The sequence below is a fragment of the Macaca nemestrina genome, chromosome 9, assembly GCF_043159975.1.
Source record: "Macaca nemestrina isolate mMacNem1 chromosome 9, mMacNem.hap1, whole genome shotgun sequence".
In the NCBI taxonomy this organism is placed as follows: domain Eukaryota; kingdom Metazoa; phylum Chordata; class Mammalia; order Primates; family Cercopithecidae; genus Macaca; species Macaca nemestrina.
Window position 1 is genome coordinate 119,498,750 of NC_092133.1, and position 15,192 is coordinate 119,513,941.

Here is a 15,192-nt window from a genome sequence, read left to right on the forward strand (position 1 = left end):
CAGCCTCATTTAGTAGGCTGACCCAACCACTGGGATTACTGGCTTGTGTTTCTGTTTTAACTGAAGTGGAGGATTCCTGGACTAGTCTTGTTTCTCTTCTTTAAATATCCGCCAGTAATTGCTTTGAAGCAACGACTAGCCCAAGCTTGCACGGTTTCTCCAGTAGCTTGTTAGAAGTCGGCTTGAGGGGGAACCAGCAGCCCTTGTTATTAAAGGGGGCTGAGTGACTATGAAGGGGAGACTCACAGAGGTAGGATGTGGGGATCCACTAAGGGGCTCACCACTGGGCCAGAGGAAGGAGTCACAGGCGAGGACATGAAAAAATAGAAAACCTCACGGGAGCCATGAAAAAGACTGTGATTCTGGAGGTATTTAAAATGCATGAGGTTGGTTTATCATGACTTTAGAAACATATTCATCTGAGCTGAACCAACAGTAAAGGCCGGGGTTGCACTTACTGTGGCAATATTTACAACACAATATTCTGACCTGAACTCTCCGTAGCATTTCCCTAAGGAAAATATGAGGAGCCTAACAACGATGATGAAATAGGCAACTGTTTAACAAATATGCTCGCACTTCAGAAACACTGAAGGATGTGCAATGAAATTTGTCTCTGAATTTAGATGATGAAAGTCACTGTCTTCAGTTGAAATCTACATGATACTTTTTTTTGTCTTTTTTTTTTTTTTTTTTTTTGAGACGGAGTCTCGCTCTGTCGCCCAAGCTGGAGGGCAGTGGTGCGATCTTGGCTCACTGCAAGCTCCGCCTCCTGGGTTCACACCATTCTCCTGCCTCAGCTTCCCCAGCAGCTGGGACTACAGGTGCCCGCCACCACGCTCAGCAAATTTTTTGTATTTTTAGTAGAGATGGGGTTTCACAGTGTTAGCCAGGATGGTCTCGATCTCCTGACCTCTTGATCTGCCCGCCTCGGCCTCCCAAAGTGCTGGGATTACAGGCGTGAGCCACTGCGCCCAGCCTTTTTTTTTTTTTCGTCTTATATAATGCTGGTGGCGAAAATTTCTTCTACAATTCAAGTAAAATATAATCAAGGCATTTTATGCATAAAATCAAAGAGAGAATAAGTCTTTGGAAGCGACATGCATGTGCTCACATAGCATAAACATTATTGTCATCACCAAATAAAACATAGTCTTCATTTGAACATTTTTAGGTTCATTTTTTATATTTAAATCAAAGTAACTGAAAAGTAAAATTACAGACAAATTTATAAACTGATGATCTTTCCACTTAAATATTTTAAATGAGAGTTTTTTTTTAAAAACATTAGGCTATCAGGCCAGGAGCAGTGGGGTCATGCCCATAATCCCAGCACTTTGGGAGGCCGAGGTGGGCAGATCACTTGAGGTCAGGAGTTTGAGAACAACCTGGCTAACATGGTGAAACCCCATCTCTACTAAATATACAAAAATTAGCCTGGCATGGTGGTGTACACCTATAGTCTCAGCTACCCGGGAGGCTGAGGAATGAGAATTGCCTGAACCCAGGAGGTGGTAGCTGCAGTGAACTGAGATCATGCCACTGCACTCCAACTTGGGCAACAGAGTGAGATTCTGTCTCAAAAAAAAAAAAAAAAAAAAAAAAAAAAAAAAAAAGCCAGGCACAGTGGCTCACCAGCATTTTGGGAGGCTGAGGCGGGCGGATCATGAGGTCAGGAGATCGAGACTATCCTGGCTAACACGATGAAACCCCGTCTCTACTAAAAAATACAAAAAATTAGCCTGGCATGGTGGCAGGCGCCTGTAGTCCCAGCTACTCCTGAGGCTGAGGCAGGAGAATGGCGTGAACCTGGGAGGTGGAGCTTGCAGTGAGCCGAGATCGCGCCACTGCACTCCAGCCTGGGTGACAGAGTGAGACTCTGTCTCAACAACACCACCACCACCACCACCACCAACAACAACAACAACAAGAAGTCAGGTTATTAGTACTACAACTTTTAGATCAACAAGATCATCATTTTCACAAACATCAGCATATTGACTGATGATTTCATTCATTTTATCAACTGGATTTCCATTAAGGAGAATCATGACCTTTTCTTCTTTTTCCTCCCTCTCATTTCTTTTATTTTGTGACTACTTCTCGACTTTCCCAAACAGTGTAAAAAGGAAGTCAAAGTAGCCATACTTTGAAGCTTGGGAAAGGCTCTAGAAAATGGTGACTCATTGTAATATAAAAATCCTTGCACAGGCTGCAAGACAGTGAGGCCCAATTACTCATAATAACCTCGTCAGCCTTGAGCTCCATAATCAAGTGTGGCTTCCCTAAGTTGCATGTTTACTTGCTATTACTGTGTCCTTCAATTCCTCTGATTGCAAATGCAGAAATATAAGAGGATTGTTGTAACTGGCAGCTCCGTGTAAAAACACTACATGGGATTATATTACTACAAACATAGTCTTTAAATATAATGTGATTATTTCATGTTTCAAGTTTACACTTTGTGAATGCAAAAAATTTCTTTCGGTGACAGCTTGATTAATAATTTAGTTCAAAACTAAACACGAATTTTCGGGTACTCATGAATATTTAAACACATTTTTAAAAAGCTGTAAGGTTGTGCAACAGATGTAGCATCTATACCTGGAGGCATGTGTCAAACTTTGAAAGTTCTAAATTACTCATACACCTGGGAACATGCCTAAATATGTCATTCGTGATCATTGGTAGATACAGATCACTTTACATTTATTATGCACTAAAGGCATATTTTTAAAAAGTGGTACCCATTAATTCCCTGATGAAGAAACAGGGCAACTTGCTATCCCCCCAGGGTGTGGACTCAGAAACCCCAAGTCCTGCCCCCAATGATTTGGTGAGGGAATATTCCAAGGGATCAAAAAGTTCTTGACCAAGAAATGTGGACAGCAGCCGGGTGCGGTGACTCATGCCTGTAATCCCAGCACTTTGGGAGGCCGAGGCGGGTGGATCACGAGGTCAGGAGATCGAGACCATCCTGGCTAACACGATGAAACCCCGTCTCTACTAAAAAATAAAGAAAATGAGCCAGGCATGGTGGCAGGTGCCTGTAGTCCCAGCTACTCAGAGGCCGAGATAGGAGAATGGCGTGAACCAGGGAGGCGGAGCTTGCAGTGAGCAGAGACCTTGTGCCACCGCCCTCCAGCCTGGGCGACAGAGCGAGACTCCGTCTCAAAAAAAAAGAAAAAAAGAAATGTGGACAGCCATGTTTGGGGCAGAGCTTGGTACTTAGTTGGCTGTGTGCTTTTGAATAAGTCCTTCAAATTTTATGAGTCTGAGTTTCTGGTTCCATAAAATGAAATGGCTGGATCAGTCACTCAATAACCTGTGGAGTTCTAAAATGTTCAGAGGCCATACTAGCAACTGATTGCTTGTGTTGATCTAAGTCCTGTTTTCCAGGTTGTCTGGTTGGAACAGATCAAATGAGTTCTTCCTGCTATATACATGACACCAAAATGACAATAAAGATGCTTTTGAGCCGGGTGTGGTGGCTCACGCCTATAATCACAACCATTTGGGAGTCCAAGACTAGAGGATGGCTTGCCTCAGGAGTTCCAGACCAGCCTGGGCAACGTATGGAGATTCTGTCTCTACAAAAGATTTAAAAATTAGCCAGATGTGGTGGCATGTGCCAGTAGGCCCAGCTACTTGGAAGGCAGAGGTGGAAGGATCATTTGAGCCCAGAAGGTCGAGGCTGCACTGAGCCATGATCATGCCACTGAGGTCCAGCCTGGGTGACAGAGCAAGATCCTGTCTTCAAAAAAGGAGAGATGAGGCTGGGCACGGTGGTCACACCTGTAATCCCAGCACTCTGGGAGGCCGAGGCGGGTAGATCACCTGAGGTCAGGAGTTTGAGACCAGCCTGACCCACATGGTAAAACCCCATATCTGCTAAAAGTACAAAAAAATTAGCTGGGCCTGGTGGCAGGTGCCTGTAATCCCAGTTACTTGGGAGGCTGAGGCAGGAGAATTGCTTGAACCCAGGAGGCGGAGGTTGCAGTGAACCGAGATCATGCCATTGCACTCCAGCCTGGGCGACAGAGCAAGAGTCTGTCTCAAAAAAAAAAAAAAAAAAAAAAAAAAAGAGACAGAGATGCTTTTGTTTCTAACTGACTTTCAGTCCCATCAATAGCAGGAGTCCATTGAGCTTAATTTTGGAGGATATTCAACTGGGCGCCCTGGAGAAAGGTTACCTGGACAGTAAGATCTTTGGGGAAAGGACAACTATTTAAGAAATGAATGGAAAGTGAGGATGCTCCTCAGTTTCTTTTCTTGTGGGAAATAATACAGAGTCCACTGCTTTTATTCTAACGTGTTATGTGTAAATAATGACCCAGTGGGATCATTACCTAAAATGTCCACAGGGGCTGTCTATGGAGGAAAGAACACTTGAGAGGGAATTGGGAAAGTGCCAATATCAAGTACTGCCTTCAACTCTTACGCCCTTGATCAGGTCTCTCCACCACCTTTCTGGGCCTTAGTTTCCCTAACTCTTAGATAACATGGTGAACTCAATCATTTCTAATGTTCTTTTCAGATGTAGCATCCAACAATCTGTGGGGGAGAAGTTTCTCCTCATTTTTATAAGCTATACCTTGCAAATGAATTGTAGAAAACCAGATAGTGAAATAAGTCTACCAATCAGGATAATGAATCTGCTTTCTTCACTAGGATATAGAGGAGTCAGAATTTGGTATAAACTCTATGAAAGCAATATGATGGACCAAAAAACACACACACACACACACACTCTAGGTGCAACATAGTGGGTAAAAACAAACAAACTCAAAAACAAACAGAAAAACTCTAATGCAATATTGCGGGCAAAAAATGATGTCACAACTTACCTTACATCATTTAATTCATAATAAACATTTCTGCTTTCATCTTTGATGTAAATGGCGACACTGGGCGATTCCAGCATTTTCATGGTGAGCTGCTGTGGGAAGGCACTTACGAAGAGAGCACGGATTGTGTCTGCACTTGTGATCTCGTTCGGCATCCTGAGCTGCTTGGTTTCGTCTCCATACTGGAGATAGAGAACCCCTGCACACAGACGAAACAGTTACTAGTCACAGGTCAAGACTGAGGGGATACAGCACAAGCTGCGCCACTTCTTTCCTGCTGCACCTGGGAACATTCAGGACCAGCTTGGCAAGCATGTAACAAGAGATCTAGTTTGGAATTTCCAAGGAATGCACTGTTTGGTTATTGCATAAGTACCCACCTTCATTCTTTGAAGTCCAAGCAGGTGTTAAAGAGCCTAATTTTCAACTATTTTAAATTCAAGGGCTGGGTGCAATGGCTTATGTCTGTAATCCCAGTGTTTTGGGAGGCCATGGCAAGAGGATCACTTGAGGCCAGGAGTTCGAGACTCACCTGGGCAATATAGTGGGATCCCATCTCTTTGGGAAAAAAAAAATAGCTGGGTGTGGTAGCACATGCCTGTAGTCCCAGCTACTCAGGAGGCTGTGGTGGGAAGATAACTTGAGCCTAGGAGCTGGAAGCTCCAGTGAGCTGTGATTGCACCACCGCATTCCAGCCTAAGTAATAGAGTGAGAATCTGACTCAAAAACAAACAAACATGCAAGAAGCAAACCTCTGATAGCCTAAAGCAAAAGACAATACTTGGCCAGGTGTGGTGACTCACGCCTGTAATCCCAGCACTTTGGGAGGCTGAGGCAGGCGAATCACTTAAGGTCAAGAGTTTGAGACCAGCCTGGCCAACATGGTGAAACCCCATCTCTACTAAAAATACAAAAATTAGCCGGGTGTGACGGCACACACCTGTAATCCCAGCTACTCAGGAGGCTGAGGCAAGAGAATTGTTTGAACCTGGGAGGCTGCAGTGAGCTGAGATCACGCCACTGCACTCCAGCCAAAAAAAAAAAAAAAAAGACAGTACTTAATTCCCTGGAAAGGTATATTTAGAAATCTGACCTCATAGAGTGACTTTTTTTTTCATGTCTTTCATTAACTAGGAACACAATCATTATAGCCATGGGTAAGCTACATAGCTGAAATCTTTCTAGTCCATTCAGAAACATTTTCAGTGGAAATGCAACAAGATTTCTGTGGTTCTAATACATACCTATTGAATGTTTATATCGTGCTAAACTATCTATAAGAAAAGAATCCAGCACCTCAATGTTTCAGAAATACAATGGAAAAAGCTCAGGATCCCAGAGTTCCCAGGGGGTATGTGACCCCCAGCGCACCCTGCCTCCCAGCATTCACCCCGCTGTGGAGAGCAGTTCTGTTTCACGTTGATTCTGGGCTTGGCTGTGTGACTTGCTTTGGCTAATGGGATATTAGCAAGTGTGAAGCAAAAGGAAAGCTTGATATGTGTTTGCACCCTGGAGTATGTCCTCTTGGTGAGCTTGCTTTGGGGATGTTTCCTTTCAGAACTCAGCTCTAAGGAGTCCAACCAAGCCACACAGGGAAGTCACATGCTGAAGAACCACCCCATCTAAGCCTGCATTTTACAGCTGGAACCACTGAGGTTATGTGGATAAGTCATCTTGGGAGTGGACTCCCCAGTCCCAGGTGAGCTACCCCAGCTGATGCCAGCATAAATGAGATGGCCCCTCCAAGCACTGTCCAAATTGCAGAATCATAAGCAAATAAATGACTGTCATGTAAAGTCACTATGCTTAGGGTGACTTGTTATTCAGAAACAGATAACTGAAACAGGGTATCTACAATCCTGACACTGAATTTGAGTCTTGCTTTTTGTGAGAATCTACTGGGGGTGAACTACTACCACTGGAGTAAGCTTTGGCAAGAGAAACTCAAAAGAGAAAAGAATGACTTCCGGTTCAATATGGCAGCCCATGTAATACATTTGTCTCTGCTTCCTCCAGAAATTCCATTAAAGTGACAATAAGGGATACAAAAGCATACATCAAAGAAGTAAGGGAATGAGAGAGGAAGTAACAGTAGACAAGAGCAAGCTGACACCCAAACCTTCAAGGGAATAACTCAACATAAAACACGCAGAGCCAGGGAAACTCAGGAAATGAGGCTCCCGACCCTTCTGAAGGTAGAAATGCAGAGTGAGTTGAATGCATGATGCCTGACTGAACTTGATTTTAAAATGGTATAGCACAAAGGTCCCTGGCCTTCAGGCCACAAACCAGTACCAGTCCTTGGCTTGTTAGGAACCGGGCCACATAGCAGGAAGTGAGCCATGGTTGAGCGAGGGAATCTTCATCTGTATTTACAGCCGCTCCCCATTGCTCGAATTACTGCCTGAGCTCCGCCTCCTGTCAGATCAGCATCAGCATAAGATTCTCATAAGAGTGTGAACCCTATTGTGAACTGCGCGTGGTGAGGGATCTAGGTTGCATGCTCCTTAAGAGAATCCCATGCCTGATGATCTGTCACTGTCACTCATCACCTCCAGATGGGACTGACTAGGTGCAGGAAAACAAGCTCAGGGCTTCCACTGATTCTACATTATGGTGAGTTGTATAATTATTTCATTATATATTACAATGCAATAATAATAAAAATAAAGTGCATGCTAAATGTAATGCATTTGAATCATCCTGAAACCATCTCCCCCTAACTCTGTCCATGGAAAAATTCTTCCACAAAACCGGTTCCTGGTGCCAAAAAGGCCAGGGACCACTGATGTAGCAGATGTCCATCTCTCTTCCCACCCTACTCAGCCAAGTAGCCACCATCGCATCCACAGAAGATGGAAGAGCCCACACCAAACACACTGGATTCTGGCTGACCGGGCATAGGGGAAGGAGCTGATGTGTCCTCGACTGAATGCTGGCAAAGGGGCCAGCACCTTAGTCGGGACACTGGAGGGTCCCCCTCTAGGAATGCTGAATGACCCATGAGAAGAGACAAACTTTTGTGTGTATGTGAGATACTGGGTCTTGCCTTGCTGTGTCGCCTAGGCTGGAGTGCAGTGACATGATCAGGGCTCGCTGCAGCCCCAACCTTATGAATTCAAGCTATCCTCCCTCCTCAGCCCCCTGAGTACGTGGGACCATAGGAGGGCACCACTACATCCAGCTAATTTTTTGTATTTTTTTTTTCAGTGATGGGGTTTTGCCATGTTGCCTAGGCTGGTCTTGAACTCCTGGGCTCAAGTGACCTGACCACCTCAGACTCCCAAAGTGCTGGGATGACAGGCATGAGCCACCACACCTAGCCTGACAAACAGATTTTTGAGGGTCATATTCAGGTTCTATCTGGTCACCCCATAGTGAAGCAGCCAAAGCCACGTATAAAACTTCCCGAAATGACAACTGTGCCTCCCTCTTATATTAACAGACTCCCGAGATTTCACAAACATTTTTTATAAAAGCTTCTAACACAAATGAAAACACCCAAAGAAACAGGAAAAAGAAACTCAGAAGAGATCAGACAGTCCAGAAAAAGGGGGAGCATTTGGAGGATAAGACCAGTCTCTGGGAACCATGAGAGCAGAATTTAAAAATTCAGTGAAGAAGAAAAGTTGATGCAATCTCAGAAAGTGGAGCCCCCCCACCCCCCAAAAAAGAAGCAGAGATGGGAAAAGAGAGAAAAGCAATACGAAACATAGGATTATGTCAGAGCACCCAGATCCCCAGTAATAGAGATTTAGGTTAAAGAAATCAGAAAAAACAGAGTTTTCCAAAACAGTGTTGGAAAAAAGAATGTTCTTTTTTCCCTGTAAAGTGAAGGACATGAGATCGCAGATTGTAAAAGTTCATGAAATACTCAACACACAGGTTTGTCACTGAGACATTCCAGAAGACAGGAGGAAAACAGAAACTCTAAAAGCCCCCAGTACAGGTAAAAAGTCACATAGGAAGGAGCAGGTATCAGAAAGGCAATAGCTTTCTCAGCAGGAACTTCAGAAACCAAAAGATAATGGAGCAATGCCTTTGAAAACCTGGAGGGAAATATTTTTGATCTAGGTCTATCTCTATCCAAACCATCAGTCAGGTCTCTATTAAAGCTGTTTTCTCTTGCCTGGCTCCCTCGGCTAGAATTTTAGTACCCATTCTCCGTACTATTTCATACTTTTATACTTGCTTTATGTCTGTTTTCTTAGCATTTTCTACTCTATGTTATAATTCGTATTTTAATTATCTCTAAAGAGATGGAGTCTTGCTCTGTCACCCAGGCTGGAGTGCAGTGGTATGAGCATAGCTCACTGCAGCCTCAAACTCCAGGCTTCAAGAGTAGCTAGGGCTAAGGGATTTTTTTTTAAGTTTTTGTTGTTTGCTACTGTATCCTTAGTACCTGTGAGACAACCTGTTACATAGTAGTTTCTCAATAAATATTTGCTGAATGAATAAATGAATGATGTATCAGTCACTGAAAAGCAATGTCTCATTTGCGGGTCTATCCCAGCTACAAGAGCTTTTGCTAGATGATGTAACCAGCCTAGTGACCTCGCCCTTGGTTTGTATCCACAGTAGAAACACATTCTGAAGTGGCTGTTTCCTTGACTAGAGCAGTCCTTTCATGTCAGGCATAAGAGCTCCATGTCCCCTCTCCATTCATCCCTGTGTTGAACCTCAGCTTTTTTCAGGGAACTAGTTTTCCAGAAACTCCATGCTGTTACACATTCCTCAGAATGCAGAGAACACCTTTCAAGCCTGTCTGATCACAGATCACGCAATGCCTTGGCCCCAAGTGGGAAGTGTGGTGATTGTCCCATGTGATTGCTATGCTACATCAAAAGGCCAAAACCACTCTTGAGGTCCATGCCCCAGCCATGTCTGGGCGAGGCCACTGCAGAAAGGCCACTAATGGCCTCCCTACAGTTAAGTATCGCAGCCTCGCTCCCCAAGATGGTCTGATTTTCATCCCCACATCTGCATTCTGTACATGCATATGCTTGAAATAGAATTTGTAGGCTCTGGAGTAGGAAAAAAAAAAAACAGGCCTAAACTATAGTTACCTCAGGGTCTGGCTGGTGCAGCTGCCAGCTGGGTGCATGAGTCCAGTCACAGAACGTGACAAGCCAGGGAGGATGGGAAAAATGCCTTTGCAAACAGAATAGTCTTTTCACGCTTGGCTTTTACACGGTTTGCTTTCTCAATCCAGGAAAGGTATTTAGAAATGCTTAGACTCAGAAGGAATTCTCTTAATATCCGATGGCATTTTATTGGCACGGTGATGAACAGAAACTCACATGGTTTCTAGAGATTCCGCATGCTTTGGCACAGGCTCCCTCGCTCCGAGTTAGTGCTGGCTGCCCCAGATTCCCAGAGGTTGTCCGAGGGACTCTGCCTCCCAAACTCCCTTTTTATGAAGAAGGGATGAGGACGAGAGAAATGCATTTATAGGATGCCTGCTTTATGTCAGAAACCGTGTGTATGTATTTCATCTCATCAGCACAGTATCTGTTGTCAATGGATACTATGACCCCGTTTCTCAGATAAGGAAATAAAAGCTCACAAGATCCAAACAATTTGCCTAAAAGTTGCAACTCATCACTAAGCGATATGTCCACTTCTGCCAAATCCACAGATGACATGCTCTCTTTCTTGAAGCATATTTCTCCTGAAATCCTTCATTTAGCTCTGTCCATCTCCTGCAAGCATCCCCTCAGGACGACCTGAGCTGTCCTCACACTTTTAGGCTGACCATCTGCTTGAAGATATTGAAGCATGCCGGGTGCAGCTCAGAAAAAAGATTCCTGTCTTTACCTCAACCGAAGAGAATGCCATCACAGGGTTAGAATCCATCCACATGCTGGATGGGGAGTGTAGGGTGGGAGGGGGAGGTGCTGAGCTCTGAAAACTGTGCCAGAGTGAGTGCTGATATGAACCTTGCAATGCTCAGTGTCCTCCTGAGAAGCCTGAACACCTCCATGGCTTTCACCTCCATGGCTTTGCAGAGGCAACATGGATTTTAACCAAGATCTCTTACTCACATTTTACAAAAAGCAGGGTGCAGTTGGCAGGTCACACTTGTGCCCACACATCTTCATTATCTTTTGCATCTCAGAATCAGCTCCAGAATGTGGGACATCTTCTAAAATATCTTTATCTTAACATGGTATCCAAGGATATTCAGCATGTGACCTCAACTCCTCTTCCTGCCTTATTTTTCCAAAGCGTCCCACTTTGCTAGGGCACCGCAGTGAGACTGGACCTCTTACGGTGCACATTCATCCCACATGCTGCGCCACCAGCTTCTCACCACCTCTTTGCTTCACATGCGTATCAAGTCCTCTGAACAATCTTCCCCCATTGCTACTCCATCATTTCCTCATCAGGAATGAAGGCATTAATTTACCGCACCGATGTGCTCATATTGTGTTTTGTTGAGATTGCAAGCATGGCTTTTTTTTTTTTTTTTTTTTTTTAGATGGAGTCTCACTCTGTTGCCCAAGCTGGAGTGCAATGGTGCAATCTGGGCTCACTGCAACCTCACATCTCCTGGGTTCAAGTGATTCTCCTGCTTCAGCCTCCTGAGTAGCTGGGACTACAGGTATGTGCTCCCATGCCTGGCTAATTTTTGTAGTTTTTTAGTGGAGATGGGGTTTTGGTATGTTGGCCAGGCTGGTCTCAAACTCCTGACCTCAGGTGATTCGCCCACCTTGGCCTCCCACAGTGCTAGGATTACAAGCGTGAGCCACCACACCAGGCTGCAAGCATGGCTTTTAATTCTGCATTATAGTTCGTTGTATACAGTTTCCCTCACTAGATGGTAAGATACAGAGTTAGGTACCTAGTAGATGCTCAGATACCTTTAGTTGAAACACGTTAAATTATCCCTGTAATGTGGCCAAGTTAGTATGATGTATGCATGCCTTTTGGAATAGCAATACCATTTTCCCTGAAGGGCGTCTTCTGCAGGCAGCTGATGGTGACAATTCTAAATAAACTAAATGCCTCAGTTTCTCCAAATCTATTTTAGGATTATGCAGATCACCATCTGCAATACCAATGGCAAATGGCTAATGTCTTAAATATATAAAGGATTCTTATAGCATTTTCTGATGGGAAATAAGTTTTCAACTTAAGAAAAATATTAAAATTAAAATAACAAGGTAACTTTTTACACCTATGACATTGGCAAAGGTTGATACAATAAATAGTGCCGACAAGGGTACTCCCACATATTACTGTTGGGAAAGTAAGTTGATACTATTTCTCTGAAGGGTTATTTGTCAATATATCAAAAGCCCCCAAACACACACGTGGTTTGAAGCAGTAATTCAACTTTTACACATTTAGGCACAATGGCATCCTTACCAAGATGCTCAATGAAGTATCATTTGTAGGAATAATATAGGGTGAGGGAGAATCTCCAACAATAGGACATTGATTTAATAAGTAGTTCATTTAATAAATCTATTCACTGGAACACTAAACAGTTACTAAAAGCAATTGTAAGAGAATATGGCAATGAGAAAAAAAACTATATTTTATTAAGTGACAAAGCATATTATAAAACAGAAAGGAACTAGATTTATAAAAATCCATTAATCACCTTGATGACGGTGAGTGACCCCACATTTTGTGAGCCCTGAAGCTTACACAATTTTGAGGGGCCTCTTTAAGAATGAGAATACAACATTTGAAACATAAACTTAGGTATGAAAGTGAACATTTATATTGAGAGGGGCCTGAACCTTGGTTTCATTAAGTCCAAGGTAAGTCTACTGACCTATCTGATGACTATACACCAAAATGTTAAGAGTGGCAAGTTCACTCAGATTTCTTTATGATTTTCTATATATTCTTTCTAAAATAAGAATGTTTTGATTTGATAATCTTCAAAGACAACTTCCACACTAAAATCTAAAACTTTCATCTAAAAAATGGCTAAACAGACTGGCCAGTTAGGAATCCTACTCAGTTAACTGGGTAGTTTTTGAAGCCAGAGGAGATAAGCCAAGGGCTGCTCAAATAAAAACTTTCAGTGGAGTTGGTAGAATGTACACTAGCATCTGAAATGGGAAAGACATTGACATTTAAGGTAAGCAAAAGATTCCAGTACAGTTAGCACAATAGTGTATCCTTAAGAGACTATATTCAAGAGTCTCATGATTTAAAACTAAAAAGAGGCCGGGCACAGTGGCTCACACCTATAATCCCAGCACTGTGGGAGGCCGAGGCGGGCAGATCACAAGGTCAGAAGATCGAGATCATCCTGGGCAACATGGTGAAACCCTGTCTCTACTAAAAATACAAAAACTAGCTGGGCATGGTGGCAGGTGCCTGTAATTCCAGCCACTGGAGGTTGAGGCATGAGAATTGCTTGAACCTGGGAGGCAGAGGTTGCAGTGAGCCAAGATCATGCCACTGCACTCCAGCCTGGCGACAGAGTGAGACTCTGTCTCAAAACAAAGACAACAAACAAAACAAAAAAACAACACCCTGAAAGAATATAATGTACTTAGAGGTACCCTAGAGGCACCGGTAGAAATGGCTTCATTCATTCACTAGACAAGTTCCCATCTTGTGCCAGGCCTGTGCCAGGAACTGGGGAGTACAAAAGCAGTAAAAAAAAGTCTCAATCTCTTTCTTCTTGGAGGTGTTTTCTGGTCTCCCTCTGTGTTCTAACCCCCGCAGTGGTTCTATAAATGACACTATTCTTTAGAAGCTAGCAATTCATACCTAACACCAGCTGACATTTTGTTTCAAACACAGCAGTGATTTGAACAAGGGTGTGTGTGTTCCTCAAGTGGCTCTAGGATACCTTCTGATGTCAGTAACTTCTCAAACCCCAGAGAGAACTCTCCCGCTGCTAAGTCCCTTCCTATGGGATAGCTTTTAAAGTAGGTGACAAAGCAGAATAATGACAGTTGCCTTGCAAGGAGGAAAAAGATAATAGAAAATTCATTCTCTGCAGAAAGTCTGAATTAAAAAAAAAAAAAGGAATAACTTTACTCTTGGATTTCACTGTTTTTATCTTGAATTGGGTAAACACCAAATTTTTTGTTGCATTCAAGAAGGATCTATCAGTTATTTTTTATTTCACTTAGTGACCTGATACTTGAGGACAATGTAAGACTTTGAGAGTCTCTAGACGAATCTTTATGAAGGACTGAGAAATTCCAGGCAATAGTAATTTTAAGCTAAATTCCAATTTTGAATGTGCTTTAGGCCGGGTGCTGTGGCTCATGCCTGTAATCCCAGAACTTTCCGAGGCCAAGGTAGGTGGATCACTTGAGATTGGGAATTTGAGACCAGCTGGGCAACACGGTGAAACCCCGTCTCTACTAAAACCGAGGCGGGCAGATCACTAGGTCAAGAGATCGAGACCATCCTGGCCAACATGGTGAAACCTTGTCTCTTCTAAAAATAGAAAAATTAGCTGGGCATGGTGGCACATGCCTGTAGCCCCAGCTACTCAGGAGGCTGAGGCAGGAGAATCGTTTGAACCCAGGAGGCGGGGGTTGCAGTGAGCTGAGATCGTGCCACTGCACTCCAGCCTGGGTGACAGAGCAAGACTCCCTCTCAAAAAAACAAAACAAAACAAAAAAACAAAACTTATCTGGGTGTGGTTGTGTGTGCCTTTAATCCCAGCTACTTGGGAAGTTGAGGCAGGAGAATCACTTGAACTCAGGAGGCAGTGGCTGCAATGAGCCGAGATTGTGCCACTGCCCTCCAGCCTGGGTGACAAACTGAGACTCTGACTCAAAAAAAAAAAGTGTTTTAAAGACTCATAAGTATGGGGAAACCTATGTTAGCACCCTGAAAAAACATGTTAAAAGTTAAATCTAGGCCGGGTGCAGTGGCTAACGCCTGTAATCCCAGCACTTTGGGAGACCGAGGTGGGCGGATCACAAGGTCAGGAGATCGACACCATCTTGGCTAACATGGTGAAACCCCATCTCTACTAAAAATACAAAAACAAAATTAGCCAGGCGTGGTGGCAGGCACCTGTAGTCCCAGCTACTTGGGAGGCTGAGGTGGGAGAATGGCGTGAAACCCGTGAGACAGAGCTTGCAGTGAGCCCAGATCCTGCCACTGCACTCCAGCCTGGGCGGCATGGTGAGACTCTGTCTCAAAAAAAAAAAAAAAAAAAAAAAAAAGTTAAATCAATAGTAAGTAATATGTGAGAGAGTCTTGCTCCCCATAACCACCTGACAGATGGCAGTCACTGGGCAGAGTTCTGCAGGAGGCACTCATTCTCCACAGAAAGCCCTGGGGCTTACCCCTTTAACTTTGCTTTGTTTCAGACAAATTGGTGCAATTGGGATTCAAGTGAAATGTTAAT

The 15,192-nt window shown here is 43.7% G+C and overlaps 1 protein-coding gene across 25 annotated transcripts in view; it reads right to left on the reverse strand.

Annotated features, from left to right (window-relative positions):
- LOC105480028 (KIAA1217 ortholog) overlaps window positions 1-15,192 on the reverse strand; it is a 910,528-nt gene that overhangs the window by 108,973 nt on the left and 786,363 nt on the right. For all 25 annotated transcript variants that reach the window (XM_071070358.1, XM_071070357.1, XM_071070374.1 and 22 more), the window contains one exon: window positions 4,848-5,046. In XM_071070358.1, coding sequence (XP_070926459.1) covers window positions 4,848-5,046 — 199 coding nt within the window. The remainder of the gene's footprint in view (window positions 1-4,847; window positions 5,047-15,192) is intronic.